This window comes from Colobus angolensis, unplaced genomic scaffold (assembly GCF_000951035.1).
Source record: "Colobus angolensis palliatus isolate OR3802 unplaced genomic scaffold, Cang.pa_1.0 Scaffold24, whole genome shotgun sequence".
NCBI classification, from domain to species: domain Eukaryota; kingdom Metazoa; phylum Chordata; class Mammalia; order Primates; family Cercopithecidae; genus Colobus; species Colobus angolensis.
In genome coordinates, this window is record NW_012115599.1 from 5753046 (window position 1) to 5768901 (window position 15856).

At 36.3% G+C, this 15856-nt stretch overlaps 1 protein-coding gene across 1 annotated transcript in view; it reads left to right on the top strand.

Annotated features, from left to right (window-relative positions):
• The window catches only part of WDR92 (WD repeat domain 92), a 129292-nt gene that overhangs the window by 58938 nt on the left and 54498 nt on the right, over positions 1 to 15856 (top strand). The window contains 1 exon segment of the mRNA XM_011945276.1: positions 14806 to 14982. Coding sequence (XP_011800666.1) covers positions 14806 to 14982 — 177 coding nt within the window.

The window sequence follows — 15856 nt, forward strand, 5'->3', positions numbered from 1 at the left end:
AAAAAAAAAAAAAAAAAGAAATCCCTGGACTCTCTAGTATGTTTTAAATATTTCAAGTTTTTAAACAAATAGTCTTGAGTAAAGGACTGGCCAGGCGTAGTGGCTCACATCTGTAATCCCAGCGCTTTGGATGGCCGAGGCAAGCGGATCACCTGAGGTTGGGAGTTCGTGACCAACCTGGCCAACATGGTGAAACCTCGTCTCTACTAAAAGTAGAAAAATTAGCCAGGCGTAGTTGTGGGTGCCCATAATCCCAGCTACTTGGGAGGCTGAGACAGGAGAATCGCTTGAACCTGGGAGGGAGAGGTTGCAGTGAGTTGAGACTGTGCCATTGCACTCCAGCCTGGGAGACAGAACGAGATTCCGTCTCAAAAAAAAGAAAAGAAAAGGAAGGACTAGCTTTATTTTCTTTATCTGCACTGTCAAATTTTGGTATTGTGGCAGCACTAAGAAATTTGTAGTTTCGGTAATGAGGTTCTTGATGTATAGTAATCTGGTTATCTGGCACAAATTTGAGTAGTTTGAAGAAGTCAGTTACTTTGGCTAGTGAAAAAGTCTAGCTATCTGCGTAACAAAAATAAAACTTCTTGGATCTTTCTCAGAATGTTAAAGCAAAAGATAAAATATATGGAAAAATGTGCAAGGAAAGAATGATTTGGAGAACACAGAGTGATAGCATCTGACTGAAAGAAATTTCAGGAGCTATATTAGATAAAATAGAAGGGGAAATAATCAGTTAAATAAAAGGAGAAATTTCTCTTTCTTGAAAAATTGAAACTTTTGGTTAAAAGCATTCTGATTGCCAAGATTAGATGAAAGAACATCTACATTTAGTTTCAACTTCTTTTGTAAAAAAATTTCAAGAGTAAAAAAAACCCTAAAAGCCTCCAGGCGTAGAAGTTGTTACCTAAAAAGAATAGAAGTCCGCTGGCACTGGACTTCTTCACAGCAGCAGTAGTTGGTAGAAGGCAGTGGAGTAATACATTCAAAGTTCTGAGTTTCTAATCCAGAATTTGATACCAGCCAAATGATCACTCAAATGTAAGAACAAAAAAAGACACTTTCAGAAATTTAAGGACTTGGGAAGGTTAACTTGAGTGAGTTCTTGAATATGAACCCAGCAAAATGAAGTAGAAGTTCAAGAAAGAGGATGAAATGAGATCCCAGAAACGGAATTCCTAACTAACACACCAGTGAAAATCTCAGGATAATAACTATGCCGTAGGCCTAGAAAGCAATTGGTTCAAATTAGAACGAAATGACAGAGTTGTCTATGAAGAATGTCTTTAGGAAGAAAGTAAAAACCATTATATGAATTGTGTGGTGGAATTTTTTAATGTTAAGATAAAGTCAACGAGAAAAAAAAGAAACTGAGGGATGCAGTATGACATTCTTGGCAGTAAACCACATTAAGCTTTGGAGGAGCCATACGTGTAAGTCTTGAATAATGGAGGCTGAAAGTAAAAGAAGACTCTTAAATATGCATTCTTTTGTGGAAATACAATTTTTTAAAAAGGAAAATGGGGTGGGGAGTGGAGTGTGGTACAAAGCTAAAGAAAGGTGCAACTAACATTCAAATGCAAAATCACATAGGACAGTAGATAAGAGGAAGATCTGGAAAATGTGGTGTAATAGGATGGGACTGGACTTAATATATAGAACAAAGAAATGCTTTAGGAGCCAGATCTTTTGAATAAGATGTATCATTGAACTAGGAAATATACATTTTAGTTTAAAAAAAAAACAGTATGTCATTAAGCAGGGTTATTAATGACAGTGAGAATACTTGAAGATGTATTTGTATGATATTATAACTATATTTTTATTAAATTTACTGCTTGATTTGAACCTTTTGAATAAGATGTGTCATTGAACTAGGCAATACACATTTTGGTTTTTTTTGTTTTTTGAGACGGAGTCTCGCTCTGTCGCCCAGGCTGGAGTGTGGAGTGCAGTGGCCAGATCTCAGCTCACTGCAAGCTCCGCCCCCCGGGTTTACGCCATTCTCCTGCCTCAGCCTCCCGAGTAGCTGGGACTACAGGCGCCCGCCACCTCGCCCGGCTAGTTTTTTGTATTTTTTAGTAGAGACGGGGTTTCACCGTATTAGCCAGGATGGTCTCGATCTCCTGACCTTGTGATCCGCCCGTCTTGGCCTCCCAAAGTGCTGGGATTACAGGCTTGAGCCACCGCGTCCGGCCCACATTTTGGTTTTAAAAAATATTTCTTTAAGCAGGGTTATTAATAACAGAATACTTGAAGGTATATCTGTATGATACTATGAATACATGCTTTTCATTAACCTACTGCCTATATTGATTTGAACCATAAGGTGGATAAACCAAAAGGAGAAAAACAGTAATACACAAGTCTTCAGTAGGATAAACGTAATATACATGTTGAGAGAAGGGTTAGAAAGGACGTCTTAGAAATCCATGGTCTGATTTTTATCTACCTGGAGCGGGAAGACTCTTACTCTCTTTTCTCCACATTTAGCCCAGAAATGCAGGTTGGGGGAATAGCAGTGATGCATAGTATCTCTTAGCCTAGGGCTCTTTGCTGACTCTTCAGATGGAACTAACATAGGAAAAGAAATTAGATCAGGAAGTATTTCAAGAAATCCCAGTCACCTCACTTTGTCATCAAGCTTTATAACATTGAGCAGCTTACCTAACTCCTTGGGTTTGTTTCCTCATCTTGAGTTTGTTGTCTTCAAGGTTTCTTGTGACTGTTTACGTTACATGGCTTTTCTATGCTAGATTGTCTTGTGAAGCTCACTGAGCTCTGAAAATAATTCTAAGAATGTATTTTTAGGATTGTTATAAATGTTCAGCTTCTTTTGTGACATCTTTGGACATCATTCGTTGGGTGAATGAGTTCTAGTGTGTTGGTCATTTTTAGTCATTTTTTTATATAAGGAAGGAAGAAGTCAGTGATATGTGGTATTTATATTTTGAAGGAGCAGTCTAGAAAACAAAACACAATCACAATATCAGTAATGAAAGCACTGAAATCATTACAGATCCTTACAGATGTTAAAAGGCTAACAAAAGAATTTTATAAGCAATTTTATGCCAATGAGTTCTATACCTTAGATGAAATGGACAAATTCCTTGCAAAACAAATTACTAAAACTGACAATAAGAGGAAATAGAAAATCGTAATAGCCTTTTATTAGTTAATAAAATTGAATTTATATTTCAAAATCTTTCTACAAAGAAAATACTAGGGTGAAACAGCTTTACTGGTAAATTCTGTCACATTTAATAACAAGAAAGAAAGAAACCCAGTCTTATCTAGACTCTTAGAAAATAGAAGCTAGCATTACCTTGATGGTAATACCAAAGACATTGTAAGAAAATCAATATGGAATATAAACCAACATTATTTGAGAATATATGTGCAAACAATCATTTAGTATTTGCAAGTCAAATACTAAAAAAAGGATGATATAACACATCCAAGGGGATTTTTATACCAGGAATGTGATTTTAACATTCAAAAATTAATGTGAAGCTCACTGAGCTCTGAAAACAATTCTAAGAATGTATTGTTAGGATTGTTACACGTGTTCTGCTTCTTTTGTGACATCTTTGGACATCATTCATTGGGTGAATGAGTTCTATTTTGACCAAATAAAAGCGAAAAAAAACACATGATCTTCTCAGTAATTATAGTAAAGTGTTTGACAAAATTTAATATAATTCATGATATTAGTGAATTAGGAATAGAAGGGGACTTCCTCAGACAGATACTGGGCATCTACTAAAAAACCTTTGCTTTATTCATACTCATATCTCATGGTGAAAGGCTGAATGGTTTCTACCTAAGATTGGGGAAGAAAGCAAGATTTTCCACTCTTGACCACTTCTAATCAGCATTGTATTAGGAAGTCCTAGTCACAGCATGGTCAGGAAAAAGAAAAGACATTGAGATTGGAAAGGAAGGAGTAAAATTGTTTTTATTCTCAGATGATGTGGTTTTATATATATATAGCAAATCTTAAGTTACTAGGACTGATGTGAATTTGGCAAGATTGTAGGATACAAGGATAATATACCTAAACAATGTAATTTCTATGTAATAGTAGAGAACAATTACAAATGAAATGGGGCCGGGCGTGGTGGCTCACGCCTGTAACCCTAGCACTTTGAGAGGCTGAGGCAGGCAGATCACGAGGTCAGAAGATCAAGATCATCCTGGCCAACATGGTGCAACCCCGTCTCTACTAAAAATACAAAAATTAGCTGGGTATGGTGGCACATGCCTGTAATCTCAGCTACTCGGGAGGCTGAGGCAGGAGAATGGCGTGAACCTGGGAGGCGGAGGTTGCAGTGAGCCAAGATCATGCCACTGCACTCCAGCCTGGGCGACAGAGCGAAACTCCGTCTTAAAAAAAAAAAAACAAAGGAAAAGAAAAAAGAAATGGACAAGTACCATGCATAATAGAGTAAAATTGTATTCAGGTATAAGTTTAACCAAATATGTGTAAAATCGGTACACCAAATTACAGAAAATTATTGGAACTTAAAAAGACCTACACAAATGAAGATACATACCACATTCATAGATTAGAAGACTTGTTACAAAGGTGTCGATTCTACTTAGACTTATCTATAGTTTCTTCAAGACCTTCCCAATCAAATTCTTAACAAGATTTTTAAAAATTTACCAAATTGGTGGTTAGTTCCATGTGGACATGCACGGGTATTAGAAGAGTCAGAAAATTCATGTGTGTGTGTGTGTGTGTGTGTGTGTGTGTGTGTGTGTGTATATTTTTTTTTTTCCCCAAAGGCGCCATTGTAAAGGGAGCCTTTTCAACAAAACAGCTATATTTCTGTATGGAATAAAAAGTCATCTATCTACATATATATATGAAAGGCAAATAACATAGATCATAGATTTAAACATAAAACAGTGGAACATCTAGAAGAAAACATAGGAGAAAATCTTCATGATCAAGGATGGGCAAAGACTTTTAGTGCACACAAAACAGGAATCATAAAGGGAAAAAATTGGATTTCATTAATATTGAAAGGTTTTGGTTTTTAAAATACACCTATGAAAAGGCAGCTCACTGACTGGGAGAAAATAGTATTAGAAAATACCTAACAAAGGACCTGGATCAGTATATAATTTCACAAATCTTTTAGATAATGCTTTTTTTAAAAAAAGTACAATTAACTAATAAAAATATATGAAAAAGGCAATACCACATGTGAGCAAGGATGTGGAGCTGCTGGAATAATCATATATTGCTGATGGGAGAGTAAAATGGTACATTACTTTGGAAAACTGACAGTTTCTGAAAACTTAACCCTGTGACCCAGCAATTCCAGGAAAACATTTGTTTACAGAACTACACATTAATGTTTATAGTAGCTTTACAGGAATGTCTATCAAGAGATGAATGCATAAACAAATTGTGGTATATCCATATAGTGGACTAGACTGCTCTGCAGTATAAAGGAACAAACTTGCTGACACATGCAACAACATGGATTAGTGTCAAAAACTTGGTGAGTAAAAGACGATAGATGAGTACCTACTGTATGGTCCTGTAGACATGAAATTCTAGATAGAATTTAGAGAAAGAACATTGGTTGCCTAGGGTGGTGAGAGAAGGGTGATTGACTGCAAACGGGCTGAAGGGAGTGTTTAGGGGTCATGGAATATTCTTTTATCTTGATTGTAGTGTTGCTTCCATAGGTATATGTATTTGTCAAAACCTGTAGAACCATATACTTAATAATGCATCATTTCAAGGTCAGTTATTTCTCAAAATTGGCTTAAATTATTTTTAGCATTTTTTAGGCCAGGCGTGGTGCCTCACACCTGTAATCCCAGCACTTTTGGGGGCCAAGGTGGGCAGATCACCTGAGGTCAGAAGTTCAAACCAGACTGGCCAACATGGTGAAATTTTGTCTCTACCAAAAATACAAAAATCAGCAGGGCTTGGTGGTGCATGCCTGTAATCCCAGCTACTCCGGAGGCTGAGGCACAAGAATTGCTTGAACCCAAGAGGCAGAGGTTGCAGTGAGCTGAGATCACACCACTGGACTCCTGCCTTGGTGACAGAGTGAGACGCCATATCAAAAAAAAAAAAAAAATTAGCATTTTTGTTACAATTTGATAGTTCTTTTGTTGGTGGTGATACCGAGTTTTTGCGTATTTGACAATTGCATGATAATCTTTCAAGTATGTAAGAAATGTAATCTAGGAGCTCCAAAAAGACTCATTACTTTTTGCAGTCTAAGATTATGATACATTTCTCGAATGTAGACCTTTTAAGTGGATGAAAGTTTTTCATGTATTTAAGAAAAGGTACAACACATACATGTATGACTGTGTTCATGTTTATTTCATAATATACTATTTAAAGTCTGGCATAATATTGGTAGGGTGCTCTCTTTGCTTTGTTCATTTGGTAGTCAAACTGTGCAGAATATAAATATTAAACTGCTTGGTACACAACAAGGTCGTTATAAAACTGGAGAATTGTTTTGGAGCTCTTTTTTGAAGGTTTTATCTGCTGCGCCCCCTGGTGGATTTTACTTCTCATTGGGGTCACATGAAAATACAGCCACTTAACTTCGTAGGAGGTGTCTTTATAAAAGACTGTAAAGCTTTTAAGTTAATCTTTATGTTGAAAAACTTCTCAGTAACTTCTATTGATGACACTATGAGGTTTTTTTCTTGTGATCTTCACAAGAATTACTCAATACAAGCTTCTCCGTAGATAATTTTGCCATGTCAGATGGCTTTTTTTCAAAATACCTCTAAGATAGAGATTCCGGGATCCTGTGTTGGAGTAGTAGTTTCTAATAGTTCTCATTCTATAATATGATTCTAAATTTCTTGCTGTACAAAAGAGATTGGGGGATCGTGTCTTAGAAATAGTATGTATAGTTGGGATAAGCCTTGAACATAATTATGGTGCCAGAAATTAAGGAATTACTTTAAAAAAAAAGAGAGATTGTTGAAAGGCCACATAGGAGCCAACCTGAAGATCTAATAAAGACCAAAGCTGGAACAATCTGACTAACAAAATAATGATAGTATTGGATTTTAATTCATGTACTAAAATACTCATGAGTCCATGCCGATGTATTTTAATAAATGGTAGAGAAGGCACTGGTTTTGGTTTTGTGTGTGTGTGTGTGTGTGTGTGTGTGTGTGTGTGTGTGTGTCTGTGTTTTTTACAGGAGCATCCCAATTAATGTAGAGAGAAGAGGGGAAAAGAAATTTATTATTATGCAAATACCACAATAATAAATAAATCAGACAGGACCCGCTGATGGATGCCAAAATTAGGTCAGAGTTTGAGGAGAAAAGAGTATTTGCACAATCTCAAAGTATTCCCTACCCTCCCCCCCGCCCCCGCCCAGGATATTTTTTTAACTGCAAAGGAAAAGATAGTAGATTTATAGTGGAGAAATCTGGCAGCTACCACCTTGGCCAAGTGATCAAAGTTAACATGTTGACGTCATGAGCCCCTTGATACAGTGTATTGGAGGACACAATATCATTTCTGTGGTATTCTTACCCAAATGCATTCAGGAAGCTCAAACTGAGGGAAGTTTTACAAAATACTGGATCAAAAGTTTCAAGGTCATGAAGGACAATCAATCAAGAGTTGTCACAAATTGGAGCCAAGACTCAGGAGAAATTACAAAATCTTACAAAGATAATAGAGTTCTTGAATACTCCTCAGCCAACTTCCGTTAATGTGAGGATGTTAACATCTCACAGAATTATGGTACAGTAATCAACATCAAGAAATTAACATTGGCTAAAGAATATTAAACCACATACATGACTGAAAAAAATGGTGAAACTTGCAAAGTGTTTTTCTTTTCCAGGATTCTCTCCTGGGTCCCACATTACATATAGTTGTTTCTTTCAAAATATTATTGTTAGAATTTAGAGAGACTTGCTGTGTTTTTAATAATTTGGTGTATTAATAGGTAAAACTTATTTATAAAGTAGCTATTAAAAGAATTTCCTGATGAAGCAATAGTCTTGTTGCTATTTTCTACTACACAATTATTGAGAATTGGCTAAAATTTGAGGAAAGTTTTGTTTTTCTACCATTCTGTTTATTTCATTTTCTTTTCATTCTGAAAAATTTTAGCATCACCTAAAACAGTTTACACTTCTTTAAGTTGTCTTTACTTTTAATCTCAACAGTTGAATAGCAGCTTGGTGTGTGTGTATTAATACGAATGCTTTCAGAACCAGGAGACTGGTCTCTTCCTATTTTGAAATTTCTTATTTCCTTTTTTTCTAAATGAAAGAAGTATATAAGTATAAGGGAGATGATTTATGTTTCATCATCTGAAAGCATGATGAATGAATATGTAACCTTCTGTTTCTATTAGTAGTATATTGGTGCAGTATTAATACGTCCAGTTGAAAATACTAAAATTTAGTATAGCAAATTTAGTGTAGCAACGTGAGCAAGTTCTTAATACTTTTAATGTAGTAACATTAAGATTTTTGAAGTCACTTTTTTAAATGAGTTACCATCTGAATTTCACATTTATCCCTAAGAACTGTCAGAGTGCATTGATCGACGGTTTTCTATATAAGCAATCTACCAATTTCTTGTTAGTAATTTTTATATTTTATAAACTCTGACTAAAATATCTTAAGTTTTTGCCACCTTGCTTAAATTTTAGATAACAGTATATGACTTGAGAAGATTATTTTAACATTTGTCTAATAAAATTTCAATTGAATATGTAGGCATTTTCAACTGTTAAGGCATTCCTGCCAAAGTTGTCCTTCCAAAAAGTAGAAAAATAACATGAGTTTCAGCCTGGCAAAACATATGAAAAAGAGTATCTCTGAGTCACAAGATGAGTCAAGAGGGTGAGGTTTGTTTGTTTTTCCTTGTCCATCTCTTTTAAGGGAATATGATCATAAGCAGTAGGAAAAAAAAATATTTTCTGAAAAGTGGCACCAAAAGTTGGAATTTGTTCTTCAGTATTTAACTCGCGCTAAGTGCAGATCTTCTATAAATATACTGAAACTAAATTTAATGGTGCGAACAAGATGGGTTTGATCTACTTTAGAGATCTGTTCCTAATTTGTAGGTGATTGCTAATGCTGATATTTCAAGAATTAAAACTCTGTTTTATACTCTAATGTCCTACTGCAACACAGCAACACTGCTGGCAAACGAAAGTGCTTAAATAACTGCCCCTCGGGTGCCAGTAATGACCAAATAAATCATTTTGTTTGATACCTAAAATAACATTTTTACCATTTGTTTTTGAAAGACAACTTTCTTAGATCTTGGCTTTAAAATTTTTTCCTGGCTTTACTTTCCAAGCTGGCCATTTAAAAATATTCTGGATATTTAGGTATGGATTCCTCTAGTTGCTCAGTCTCAACTAGATTGCAAATACTGAGTATTTAGTCTGTCTTACTCATCACTGTAATCCTAGCTGAAAGGAGGGGAGGGAGATGAGGAAATAAATCAGTGGTTGGAGAAAAGATACTGCCTCCTCACACACTGCTCTGGCTTCTTAGCTCAAGATCAGTTTTAGTTACATAGGGTATGTGGGAATGATGATGAATGGAAAGATTAGAGCTTGTTCCCTCCTAGTCATATTAAAGGGGCTTTTTAAGAAGTCATTTATTGTCAAGGTAAAACGTGATCACTGGCACATTGCTTTGCCTCTGAGGAAAGTTTTGACTATTCATGCAGAACAGATATCAACTACTTTATAATGTTTTACAAGATATTAAAACAAGTAAATAAAATTTAACTACTCCTTCTAAGGGCTTTTGCCAGTGAGTGAGGTAATGATACAACTATAAATCATTAGTGACAAACACCTTTCTCCCTAGAGAGAAATTGACAGGTGTCTCATAAATGGAGAATTCAGGCAAGGACATTCCAGCAGGAGGTTTATAAGGAAATGAGGTATAAAATCTGTACTCTAGGAGAGTTGTGCCAAGAGCATTGTAGCCAAAGAAAAGGAAATGGGGAATGAGATAAGATGGAAATTTAAATTTGAGGCTAGTGTTGTTAAGGACTTTAGACTTTTTGTATTAGAAAGCCACTAGAAAATGTAAAGCACGGGAGCTAGCCGTTTGACTGAATTTGCCTTTTAGAAAGATTACTGTTGGCAGTGTGAAGAAGATGGATTGAGCCAAATATATTTATTTGATTTGTGATTCTTTATTCTCAAGTATTCTTAATATTTTTTATTCATTTATTAAGACTGGAATGCTATCTCCTGGATTAGAGGAGTTTTCTGAGTAACTAAAACGTAATCCTTTAAGTGCCTCAATTTCAGTTTCTTGATAAACAACTTTCTAAACTATGATTAATGTCCCTGCTTCAATAAATAGACTCTAATAAATAGTTTGCATAAATATTATGATACTACATTTCTGCCTTTCCTCTTCCCATTAATCATACAGCCTAGAGGAAATGATCCTGATTTGTCCACTTAGTGGAGACATTGTCTTTTCTTATCCACTCATAGCAGATCACCTTTGTGATCTATTATGTTTAATTTCCCCATCACCTTCCCTAGTCTGTGATTGTAAACTAAAGATTGGAAGAAGAGAGTAACTAATCCTTAGTATATGTGTAAAAAATTAAGGCAAGCTTGAAGAGGGTACCTCTTCAGCAAAATCTGTGAACTTTGAGACACTGTTCTGAATGGTTTGCTGATTGGTACCTGGTTAGCTAGTAGTTTTAAATACTGGTGGCATTTTAATCAATAAGTTTTACATTTGAAATACTTAATACTCACTTAAAACATTATTAAAACCATTATTAAGCACCTATTATATGTGATGCCCAGAGCACCAATGAAAAAGTCATGGACTGTGCCCTGAGGTGGAGTAGACATGTAAATAAATAAGCGAAAAGCATTCATAGGACTTTGATTATATTTTTTCCTCTTTCAGGATTAAGGGTATGTCATTTTATAGATAGAAAATGGGGGCCAGGCGCGGTGGCTCAAGCCTGTAATCCCAGCACTCTGGGAGGTCGAGACGGGTGGATCATGAGGTCAGGAGATCGAGACCATCCTGGCTAACATGGTGAAACCCCGTCTCTACTAAAAAATACAAAAAACTAACCGGGCGAGGTGGCGGGCGCCTGTAGTCCCAGCTACTCGGGAGGCTGAGGCAGGAGAATGGCGTGAACCCGGGAGGCAGAGCTTGCAGTGAGCTGAGATCTGGCCACTGCACTCCAGCCTGGGCGACAGAGCGAGACTCTGTCTCAAAAAAAAAAAAAGAAAAGAAAAAGAAAATGGGGAAATAAGGTTTATTTGAACAGTTTGCATTTATGTCACATATTCCAATAAAGAAGGAATACTCTTTAATAGAGGGATAAAATGCCTTATGTAGTTGATGTGCTTATGAAGTGTTTATGTGAACTTTTTGATGAGATTATTTATATACATTAATGTGCTACATAATAATTTTCGGTCAGTGACTGACCACATATACACAGTGGTTCTGTAAGATTATAATGGAGCTGAAAATACACATACAGTCATGTGTCACTTAACGATGGGTTACATTGAGAAATGCATCATTAGTGTAGCCTGAGTGTACAGAGTTTATAAAGTCTACAGTAATGTCCTAGGCCCTTACATTAACTCACCACTCACCACTGACTCACCCAGAGCAGCTTCCTGTCCCACAAGCTCCTTTCATGGTAAGTGCCCTATACAGATGTACCATTTAAATAAAAATTTCATACTATACTTTTACTGTAGCTTTTGAATGTTTACATATGTTTAGATTCACAGATATTTAGCATTGTGTTACAATTGCCTACAGTGTTCAGTACATTAAGATGCTGTACAGATTTTGTAGCCTAGGAGCAATAGGCTGGACCATATAGCCTAGGTGTGTAGTGGGCTGAACCACATAGTTTGTGTAAGTACACTCTGATGTTCATACAATGATGAAATCTAATGATGCATTTCGCAATGTAACCCCATCGTTAAGTGATGCATGACTGTATATGTATTTTGCTGTTTGCAGCAGTATTTAGATAAATTTTTCATCCCAGCATTTCTGATACATGTTTTCTAGAAAACCTCACATGCCATGAAGTCACATCTGGGAAAAACATGGATAGAGCAGACCATTCAAATTATGCAGCTTTGTTTGTAACAGAGTATTAACATAAACGGTGATGATCTTAAAAATACAAGTACAAATTAACTGTACAAATGAAACACCATAACCCATCACTTATGAGCCTTAAATGGGGACTTGTGCTTCTATTAAGGTATGGTATAGGTTCTTGAAGTTACTTGCTTTAGTAGAAGCTACTTTTCTAAAATTCAGTGGTGAGCCAATGTATGGCTACATTTATTAATAGTTTTTGGGGGTGAGGGAGCATAAAAACAGAAGAAATTGTCTTCACAACTTCTTCATCTGTGTCCTTAGTTTTCACCAGACAACATAACAATGTTAGAAAGACTTGAGGTTCTTAAAGCCACTAAACTTGTTTTCTCTAAAGGGTGGCACCTCTTTACTGTTGTTTTTTTTTGTTTGTTTGTTTGTTTTTTGTTTGTTTTTTTTTTTTTTGAGGCAGAGTCTTGCTCTGTCCCCAGGCTGGAGTGCAGTGGCGCAATCTCGGCTCACTGCAAGCTCCGCCTCCCAGGTTCACACCATTCTCCTGCCTCAGCGAGTAGCTGGGACTACAGGCGCCGGCCACCTCGCCCGGCTAGTTTTTTTTTTGTATTTTTAGTAGAGACGGGGTTTCACCGTGTTAGCCAGGATGGTTTCGATCTCCTGACCTCGTGATCCACCCGTCTCGGCCTCCCAAAGTGCTGGGATTACAGGCTTGAGCCACCGCGCCCGGCCCACTGTTGTTTTCTTAAGGTCTTCATATATTGAGGTTTTTTTTTGGAGACGGAGGTTCCCTTTTGTTGCCCAGGCTAGAGTACAATGGCACCATCTCAGCTCACTGCAACCTCCGCCTCCCAGGTTCAAGCTATTCTCCTGCCTCAGTCTCCCGAGTAGCTGGGATTACAGGCACCCCGCCACCACTCCCGGCTAATTTTTGTATTTTTAAGTAGAGATGAGGTTTCACCACGTTGGCCAGGCTGGTCTCAAACTCCTGACCTCAGGTTCCTCAGCCTGCCTCAGCCTCCCAAAGTGCTGGGATTACAGGCGTGAGCCACCGTGCCCGGCCTTTTTTTTTTTTAAGAAACTTGCCCCTGATCCTTTTATAACATACTGTGTAAAATCCCTGTGAATCAATGAAATTTCCATAATTACTGACAATACTACTCTCCTTCCTCTTTACCAATTATGTGTGAACTAAGTCGTATTAGAACACCACCTTGTAGCTGTAGTTTTTACTTTGATAGTGTAGATAATTATAGTTCTATTTTAATATAATTTATATTTAAAATATATGCTTTAATTTTTAAGTTCTTACAGTGAGGATGCCATATATTTAAGCTGTCAAGACAGCTTGTATTTGTACTGTTCTCTAGCATTGTGGGCTATAATACATATATACTCATGGGCAGTATAACATTTGCCTTCTTAATTTTCTTTTTAAAAGTTGTTGTATTTATTTTATTTTTATTTTTAATTTTTTGAGACAGAGTCTCACTCTGTCACTCAGGCTGGAAAGCAGTGGTGTGATCTCGGCTCACTGCAACCTCCGCCTCCTGGGTTCAAGTGATCTCCTGCTTCAGTCTCCTGAGTATCTGGGATTACAGGTGCGTGCCACCATGCCCGGCTGATTTTTGTATTTTTAGTAGAGGTGGGGTTTTACCATGTTGGCCAGGCTGGTCTGTAACTCCTGACCTCTAGTAATCTGCCCACGTTGGCCTCCCAAAGTGCTGGGATTACAAACATGAGCCATTGCACCTGGCCTGTTGTATGTAATTTAAAAAATATATTTGTAATTACTATTTCTGTTAAGTCATGATCAAAATTACTTATGTGTATTAGTCAGATATTTTAAAGGAATTAAAATGATGTAATTTAGAAGAAAACAGCTTAAACCCAGCTTTTTCAAGAATGTATATAAGAGACACTGAATTTTTATGGAGTACTTACAAACTAATGTAAACATTTCTTTTTAGTTATTCTTTCTCTTTTAAAGGTGTTGACAAGTGAATTTTGTTAGCTATTTGGTTGTTTTTTTTTTTTTAGCTATTTGGTTGTTAAGTAAAAGCTGGCTTATTTGCTCATACTTGTAAAGTAACTCTGGAAGAATATTCAGGAAATGGCAACATTGCTTTCAGGGAAAGGAAATGGATATCTCAGGGTGGGAAGGGAGGGAAACTTTGAACTTTGAATACCCTTTGAATTTTTGAGTCATGAACTATTAGAAATAAAGTAAATTAAAATTTAACAAGAAAAATGAAAATGAAAGTTCTTCGGTGTACAGAACAGAGGTTGATTGAATCTGTCTGGTAGAACCTCCATGATCAACTTAGCATTGGCATTGTCAGTCCTGAAATAATCTTTTGTGACCTCCGTGATCAGCTTAGCATTATCAGGCCTGGAATATCTTGAGACTCAGCATACAGCGGATGTATGTAATGGCAGGTGCAAACAAACAGAAAGGTAACCAAATAGAAGTATTTATGTTGTATTTATTCTATGAGAAGAAATTAGTTAACATTATAATATATACCTCTTTTTATCAAATTGGAAATTAAACTGTTGGATAACTGCTGGATTTTTTTTCCCCCTATAACTATTAAAAAAATTTTTCAAAATCTTGCTACTGCCTGTTAGAAAGGATTTGGGAACATTTGTAAAAAAATTCTTGCTACCTTTTTTGTTTGCTTTTAGTTGATGCGGATGAAATTAAAAGGCTAGGAAAGAGATTTAAGAAGCTTGATTTGGACAATTCTGGTTCTTTGAGTGTGGAAGAGTTCATGTCTCTGCCTGAGTTACAACAGAATCCTTTAGTACAGCGAGTAATAGATATATTCGACACAGATGGGAATGGAGAAGTAGACTTTAAAGGTAAGAAAGTAGTTATTTTTTATACTCACAAGTTAGATAACCTATTTGTATTCCTACAGCTCTATGTAAAAAAGAAAAAGTGTTTATATTCCTTGTGACGTTACAATAATAGATTATGTTAAAACCTCAACATCTGTGGTATATGCACCTTAATGAAATAGGATCTTTTACTTTGTAGTTCATAAATGATTAAGTTGTTCTTTAGGATAATCTACCAAAAAGCAGGGGAGACTCAGTATTTCCTTTCTTTTTAGAAAATTAATCTCACTTTAGGGCAATACTGTATATTCTTATATACAACATTAGAAACTGCAATTCCTTTTATTTATTTATTTTTTTGAGATGGAGTCTCGCTCTTTTGCCCAGGCTGGAACGTGGTGGTGTAATCTCAGCTCACTGCAACTTCTGCCTCCTGGGTTCAAGCGATTTTCCTGTCTCAGCCTCCCGAGTAGCTGGGATTACAGGTGCGCACCACCACACCTGGCTAATTTTTGTATTTTTAGTAAAGACGAGATTTCACTATGTTGGCCAGGCTGTGGTCTCGAACTCCTGACCTCAAGTGATCCACGTGCCTCAACCTCCCAAAATGCTGGGATTACAGGCATGAGCCACCACGCCCAGTTTTGTTTTGTTTTTTTTAAACAAGTAAATAAACATTTCACTAGAGATTTGTCAATAGATTTTGTTATTTTAGTTTGGAGAACAGAATTATAAGTGGAGGGATATAAAACTGATTATGATTTAGTGCTTATCAGGCAGTGAAGAAAAATGATTTGTCATGAAACTTCTAACAGCATATTTGGTTCACAGTTTTGAAGTAGAAATTTAAAATTATTTTTGTAGTGTCAGAACAATTTGTAGTGGTTTTTTTTAA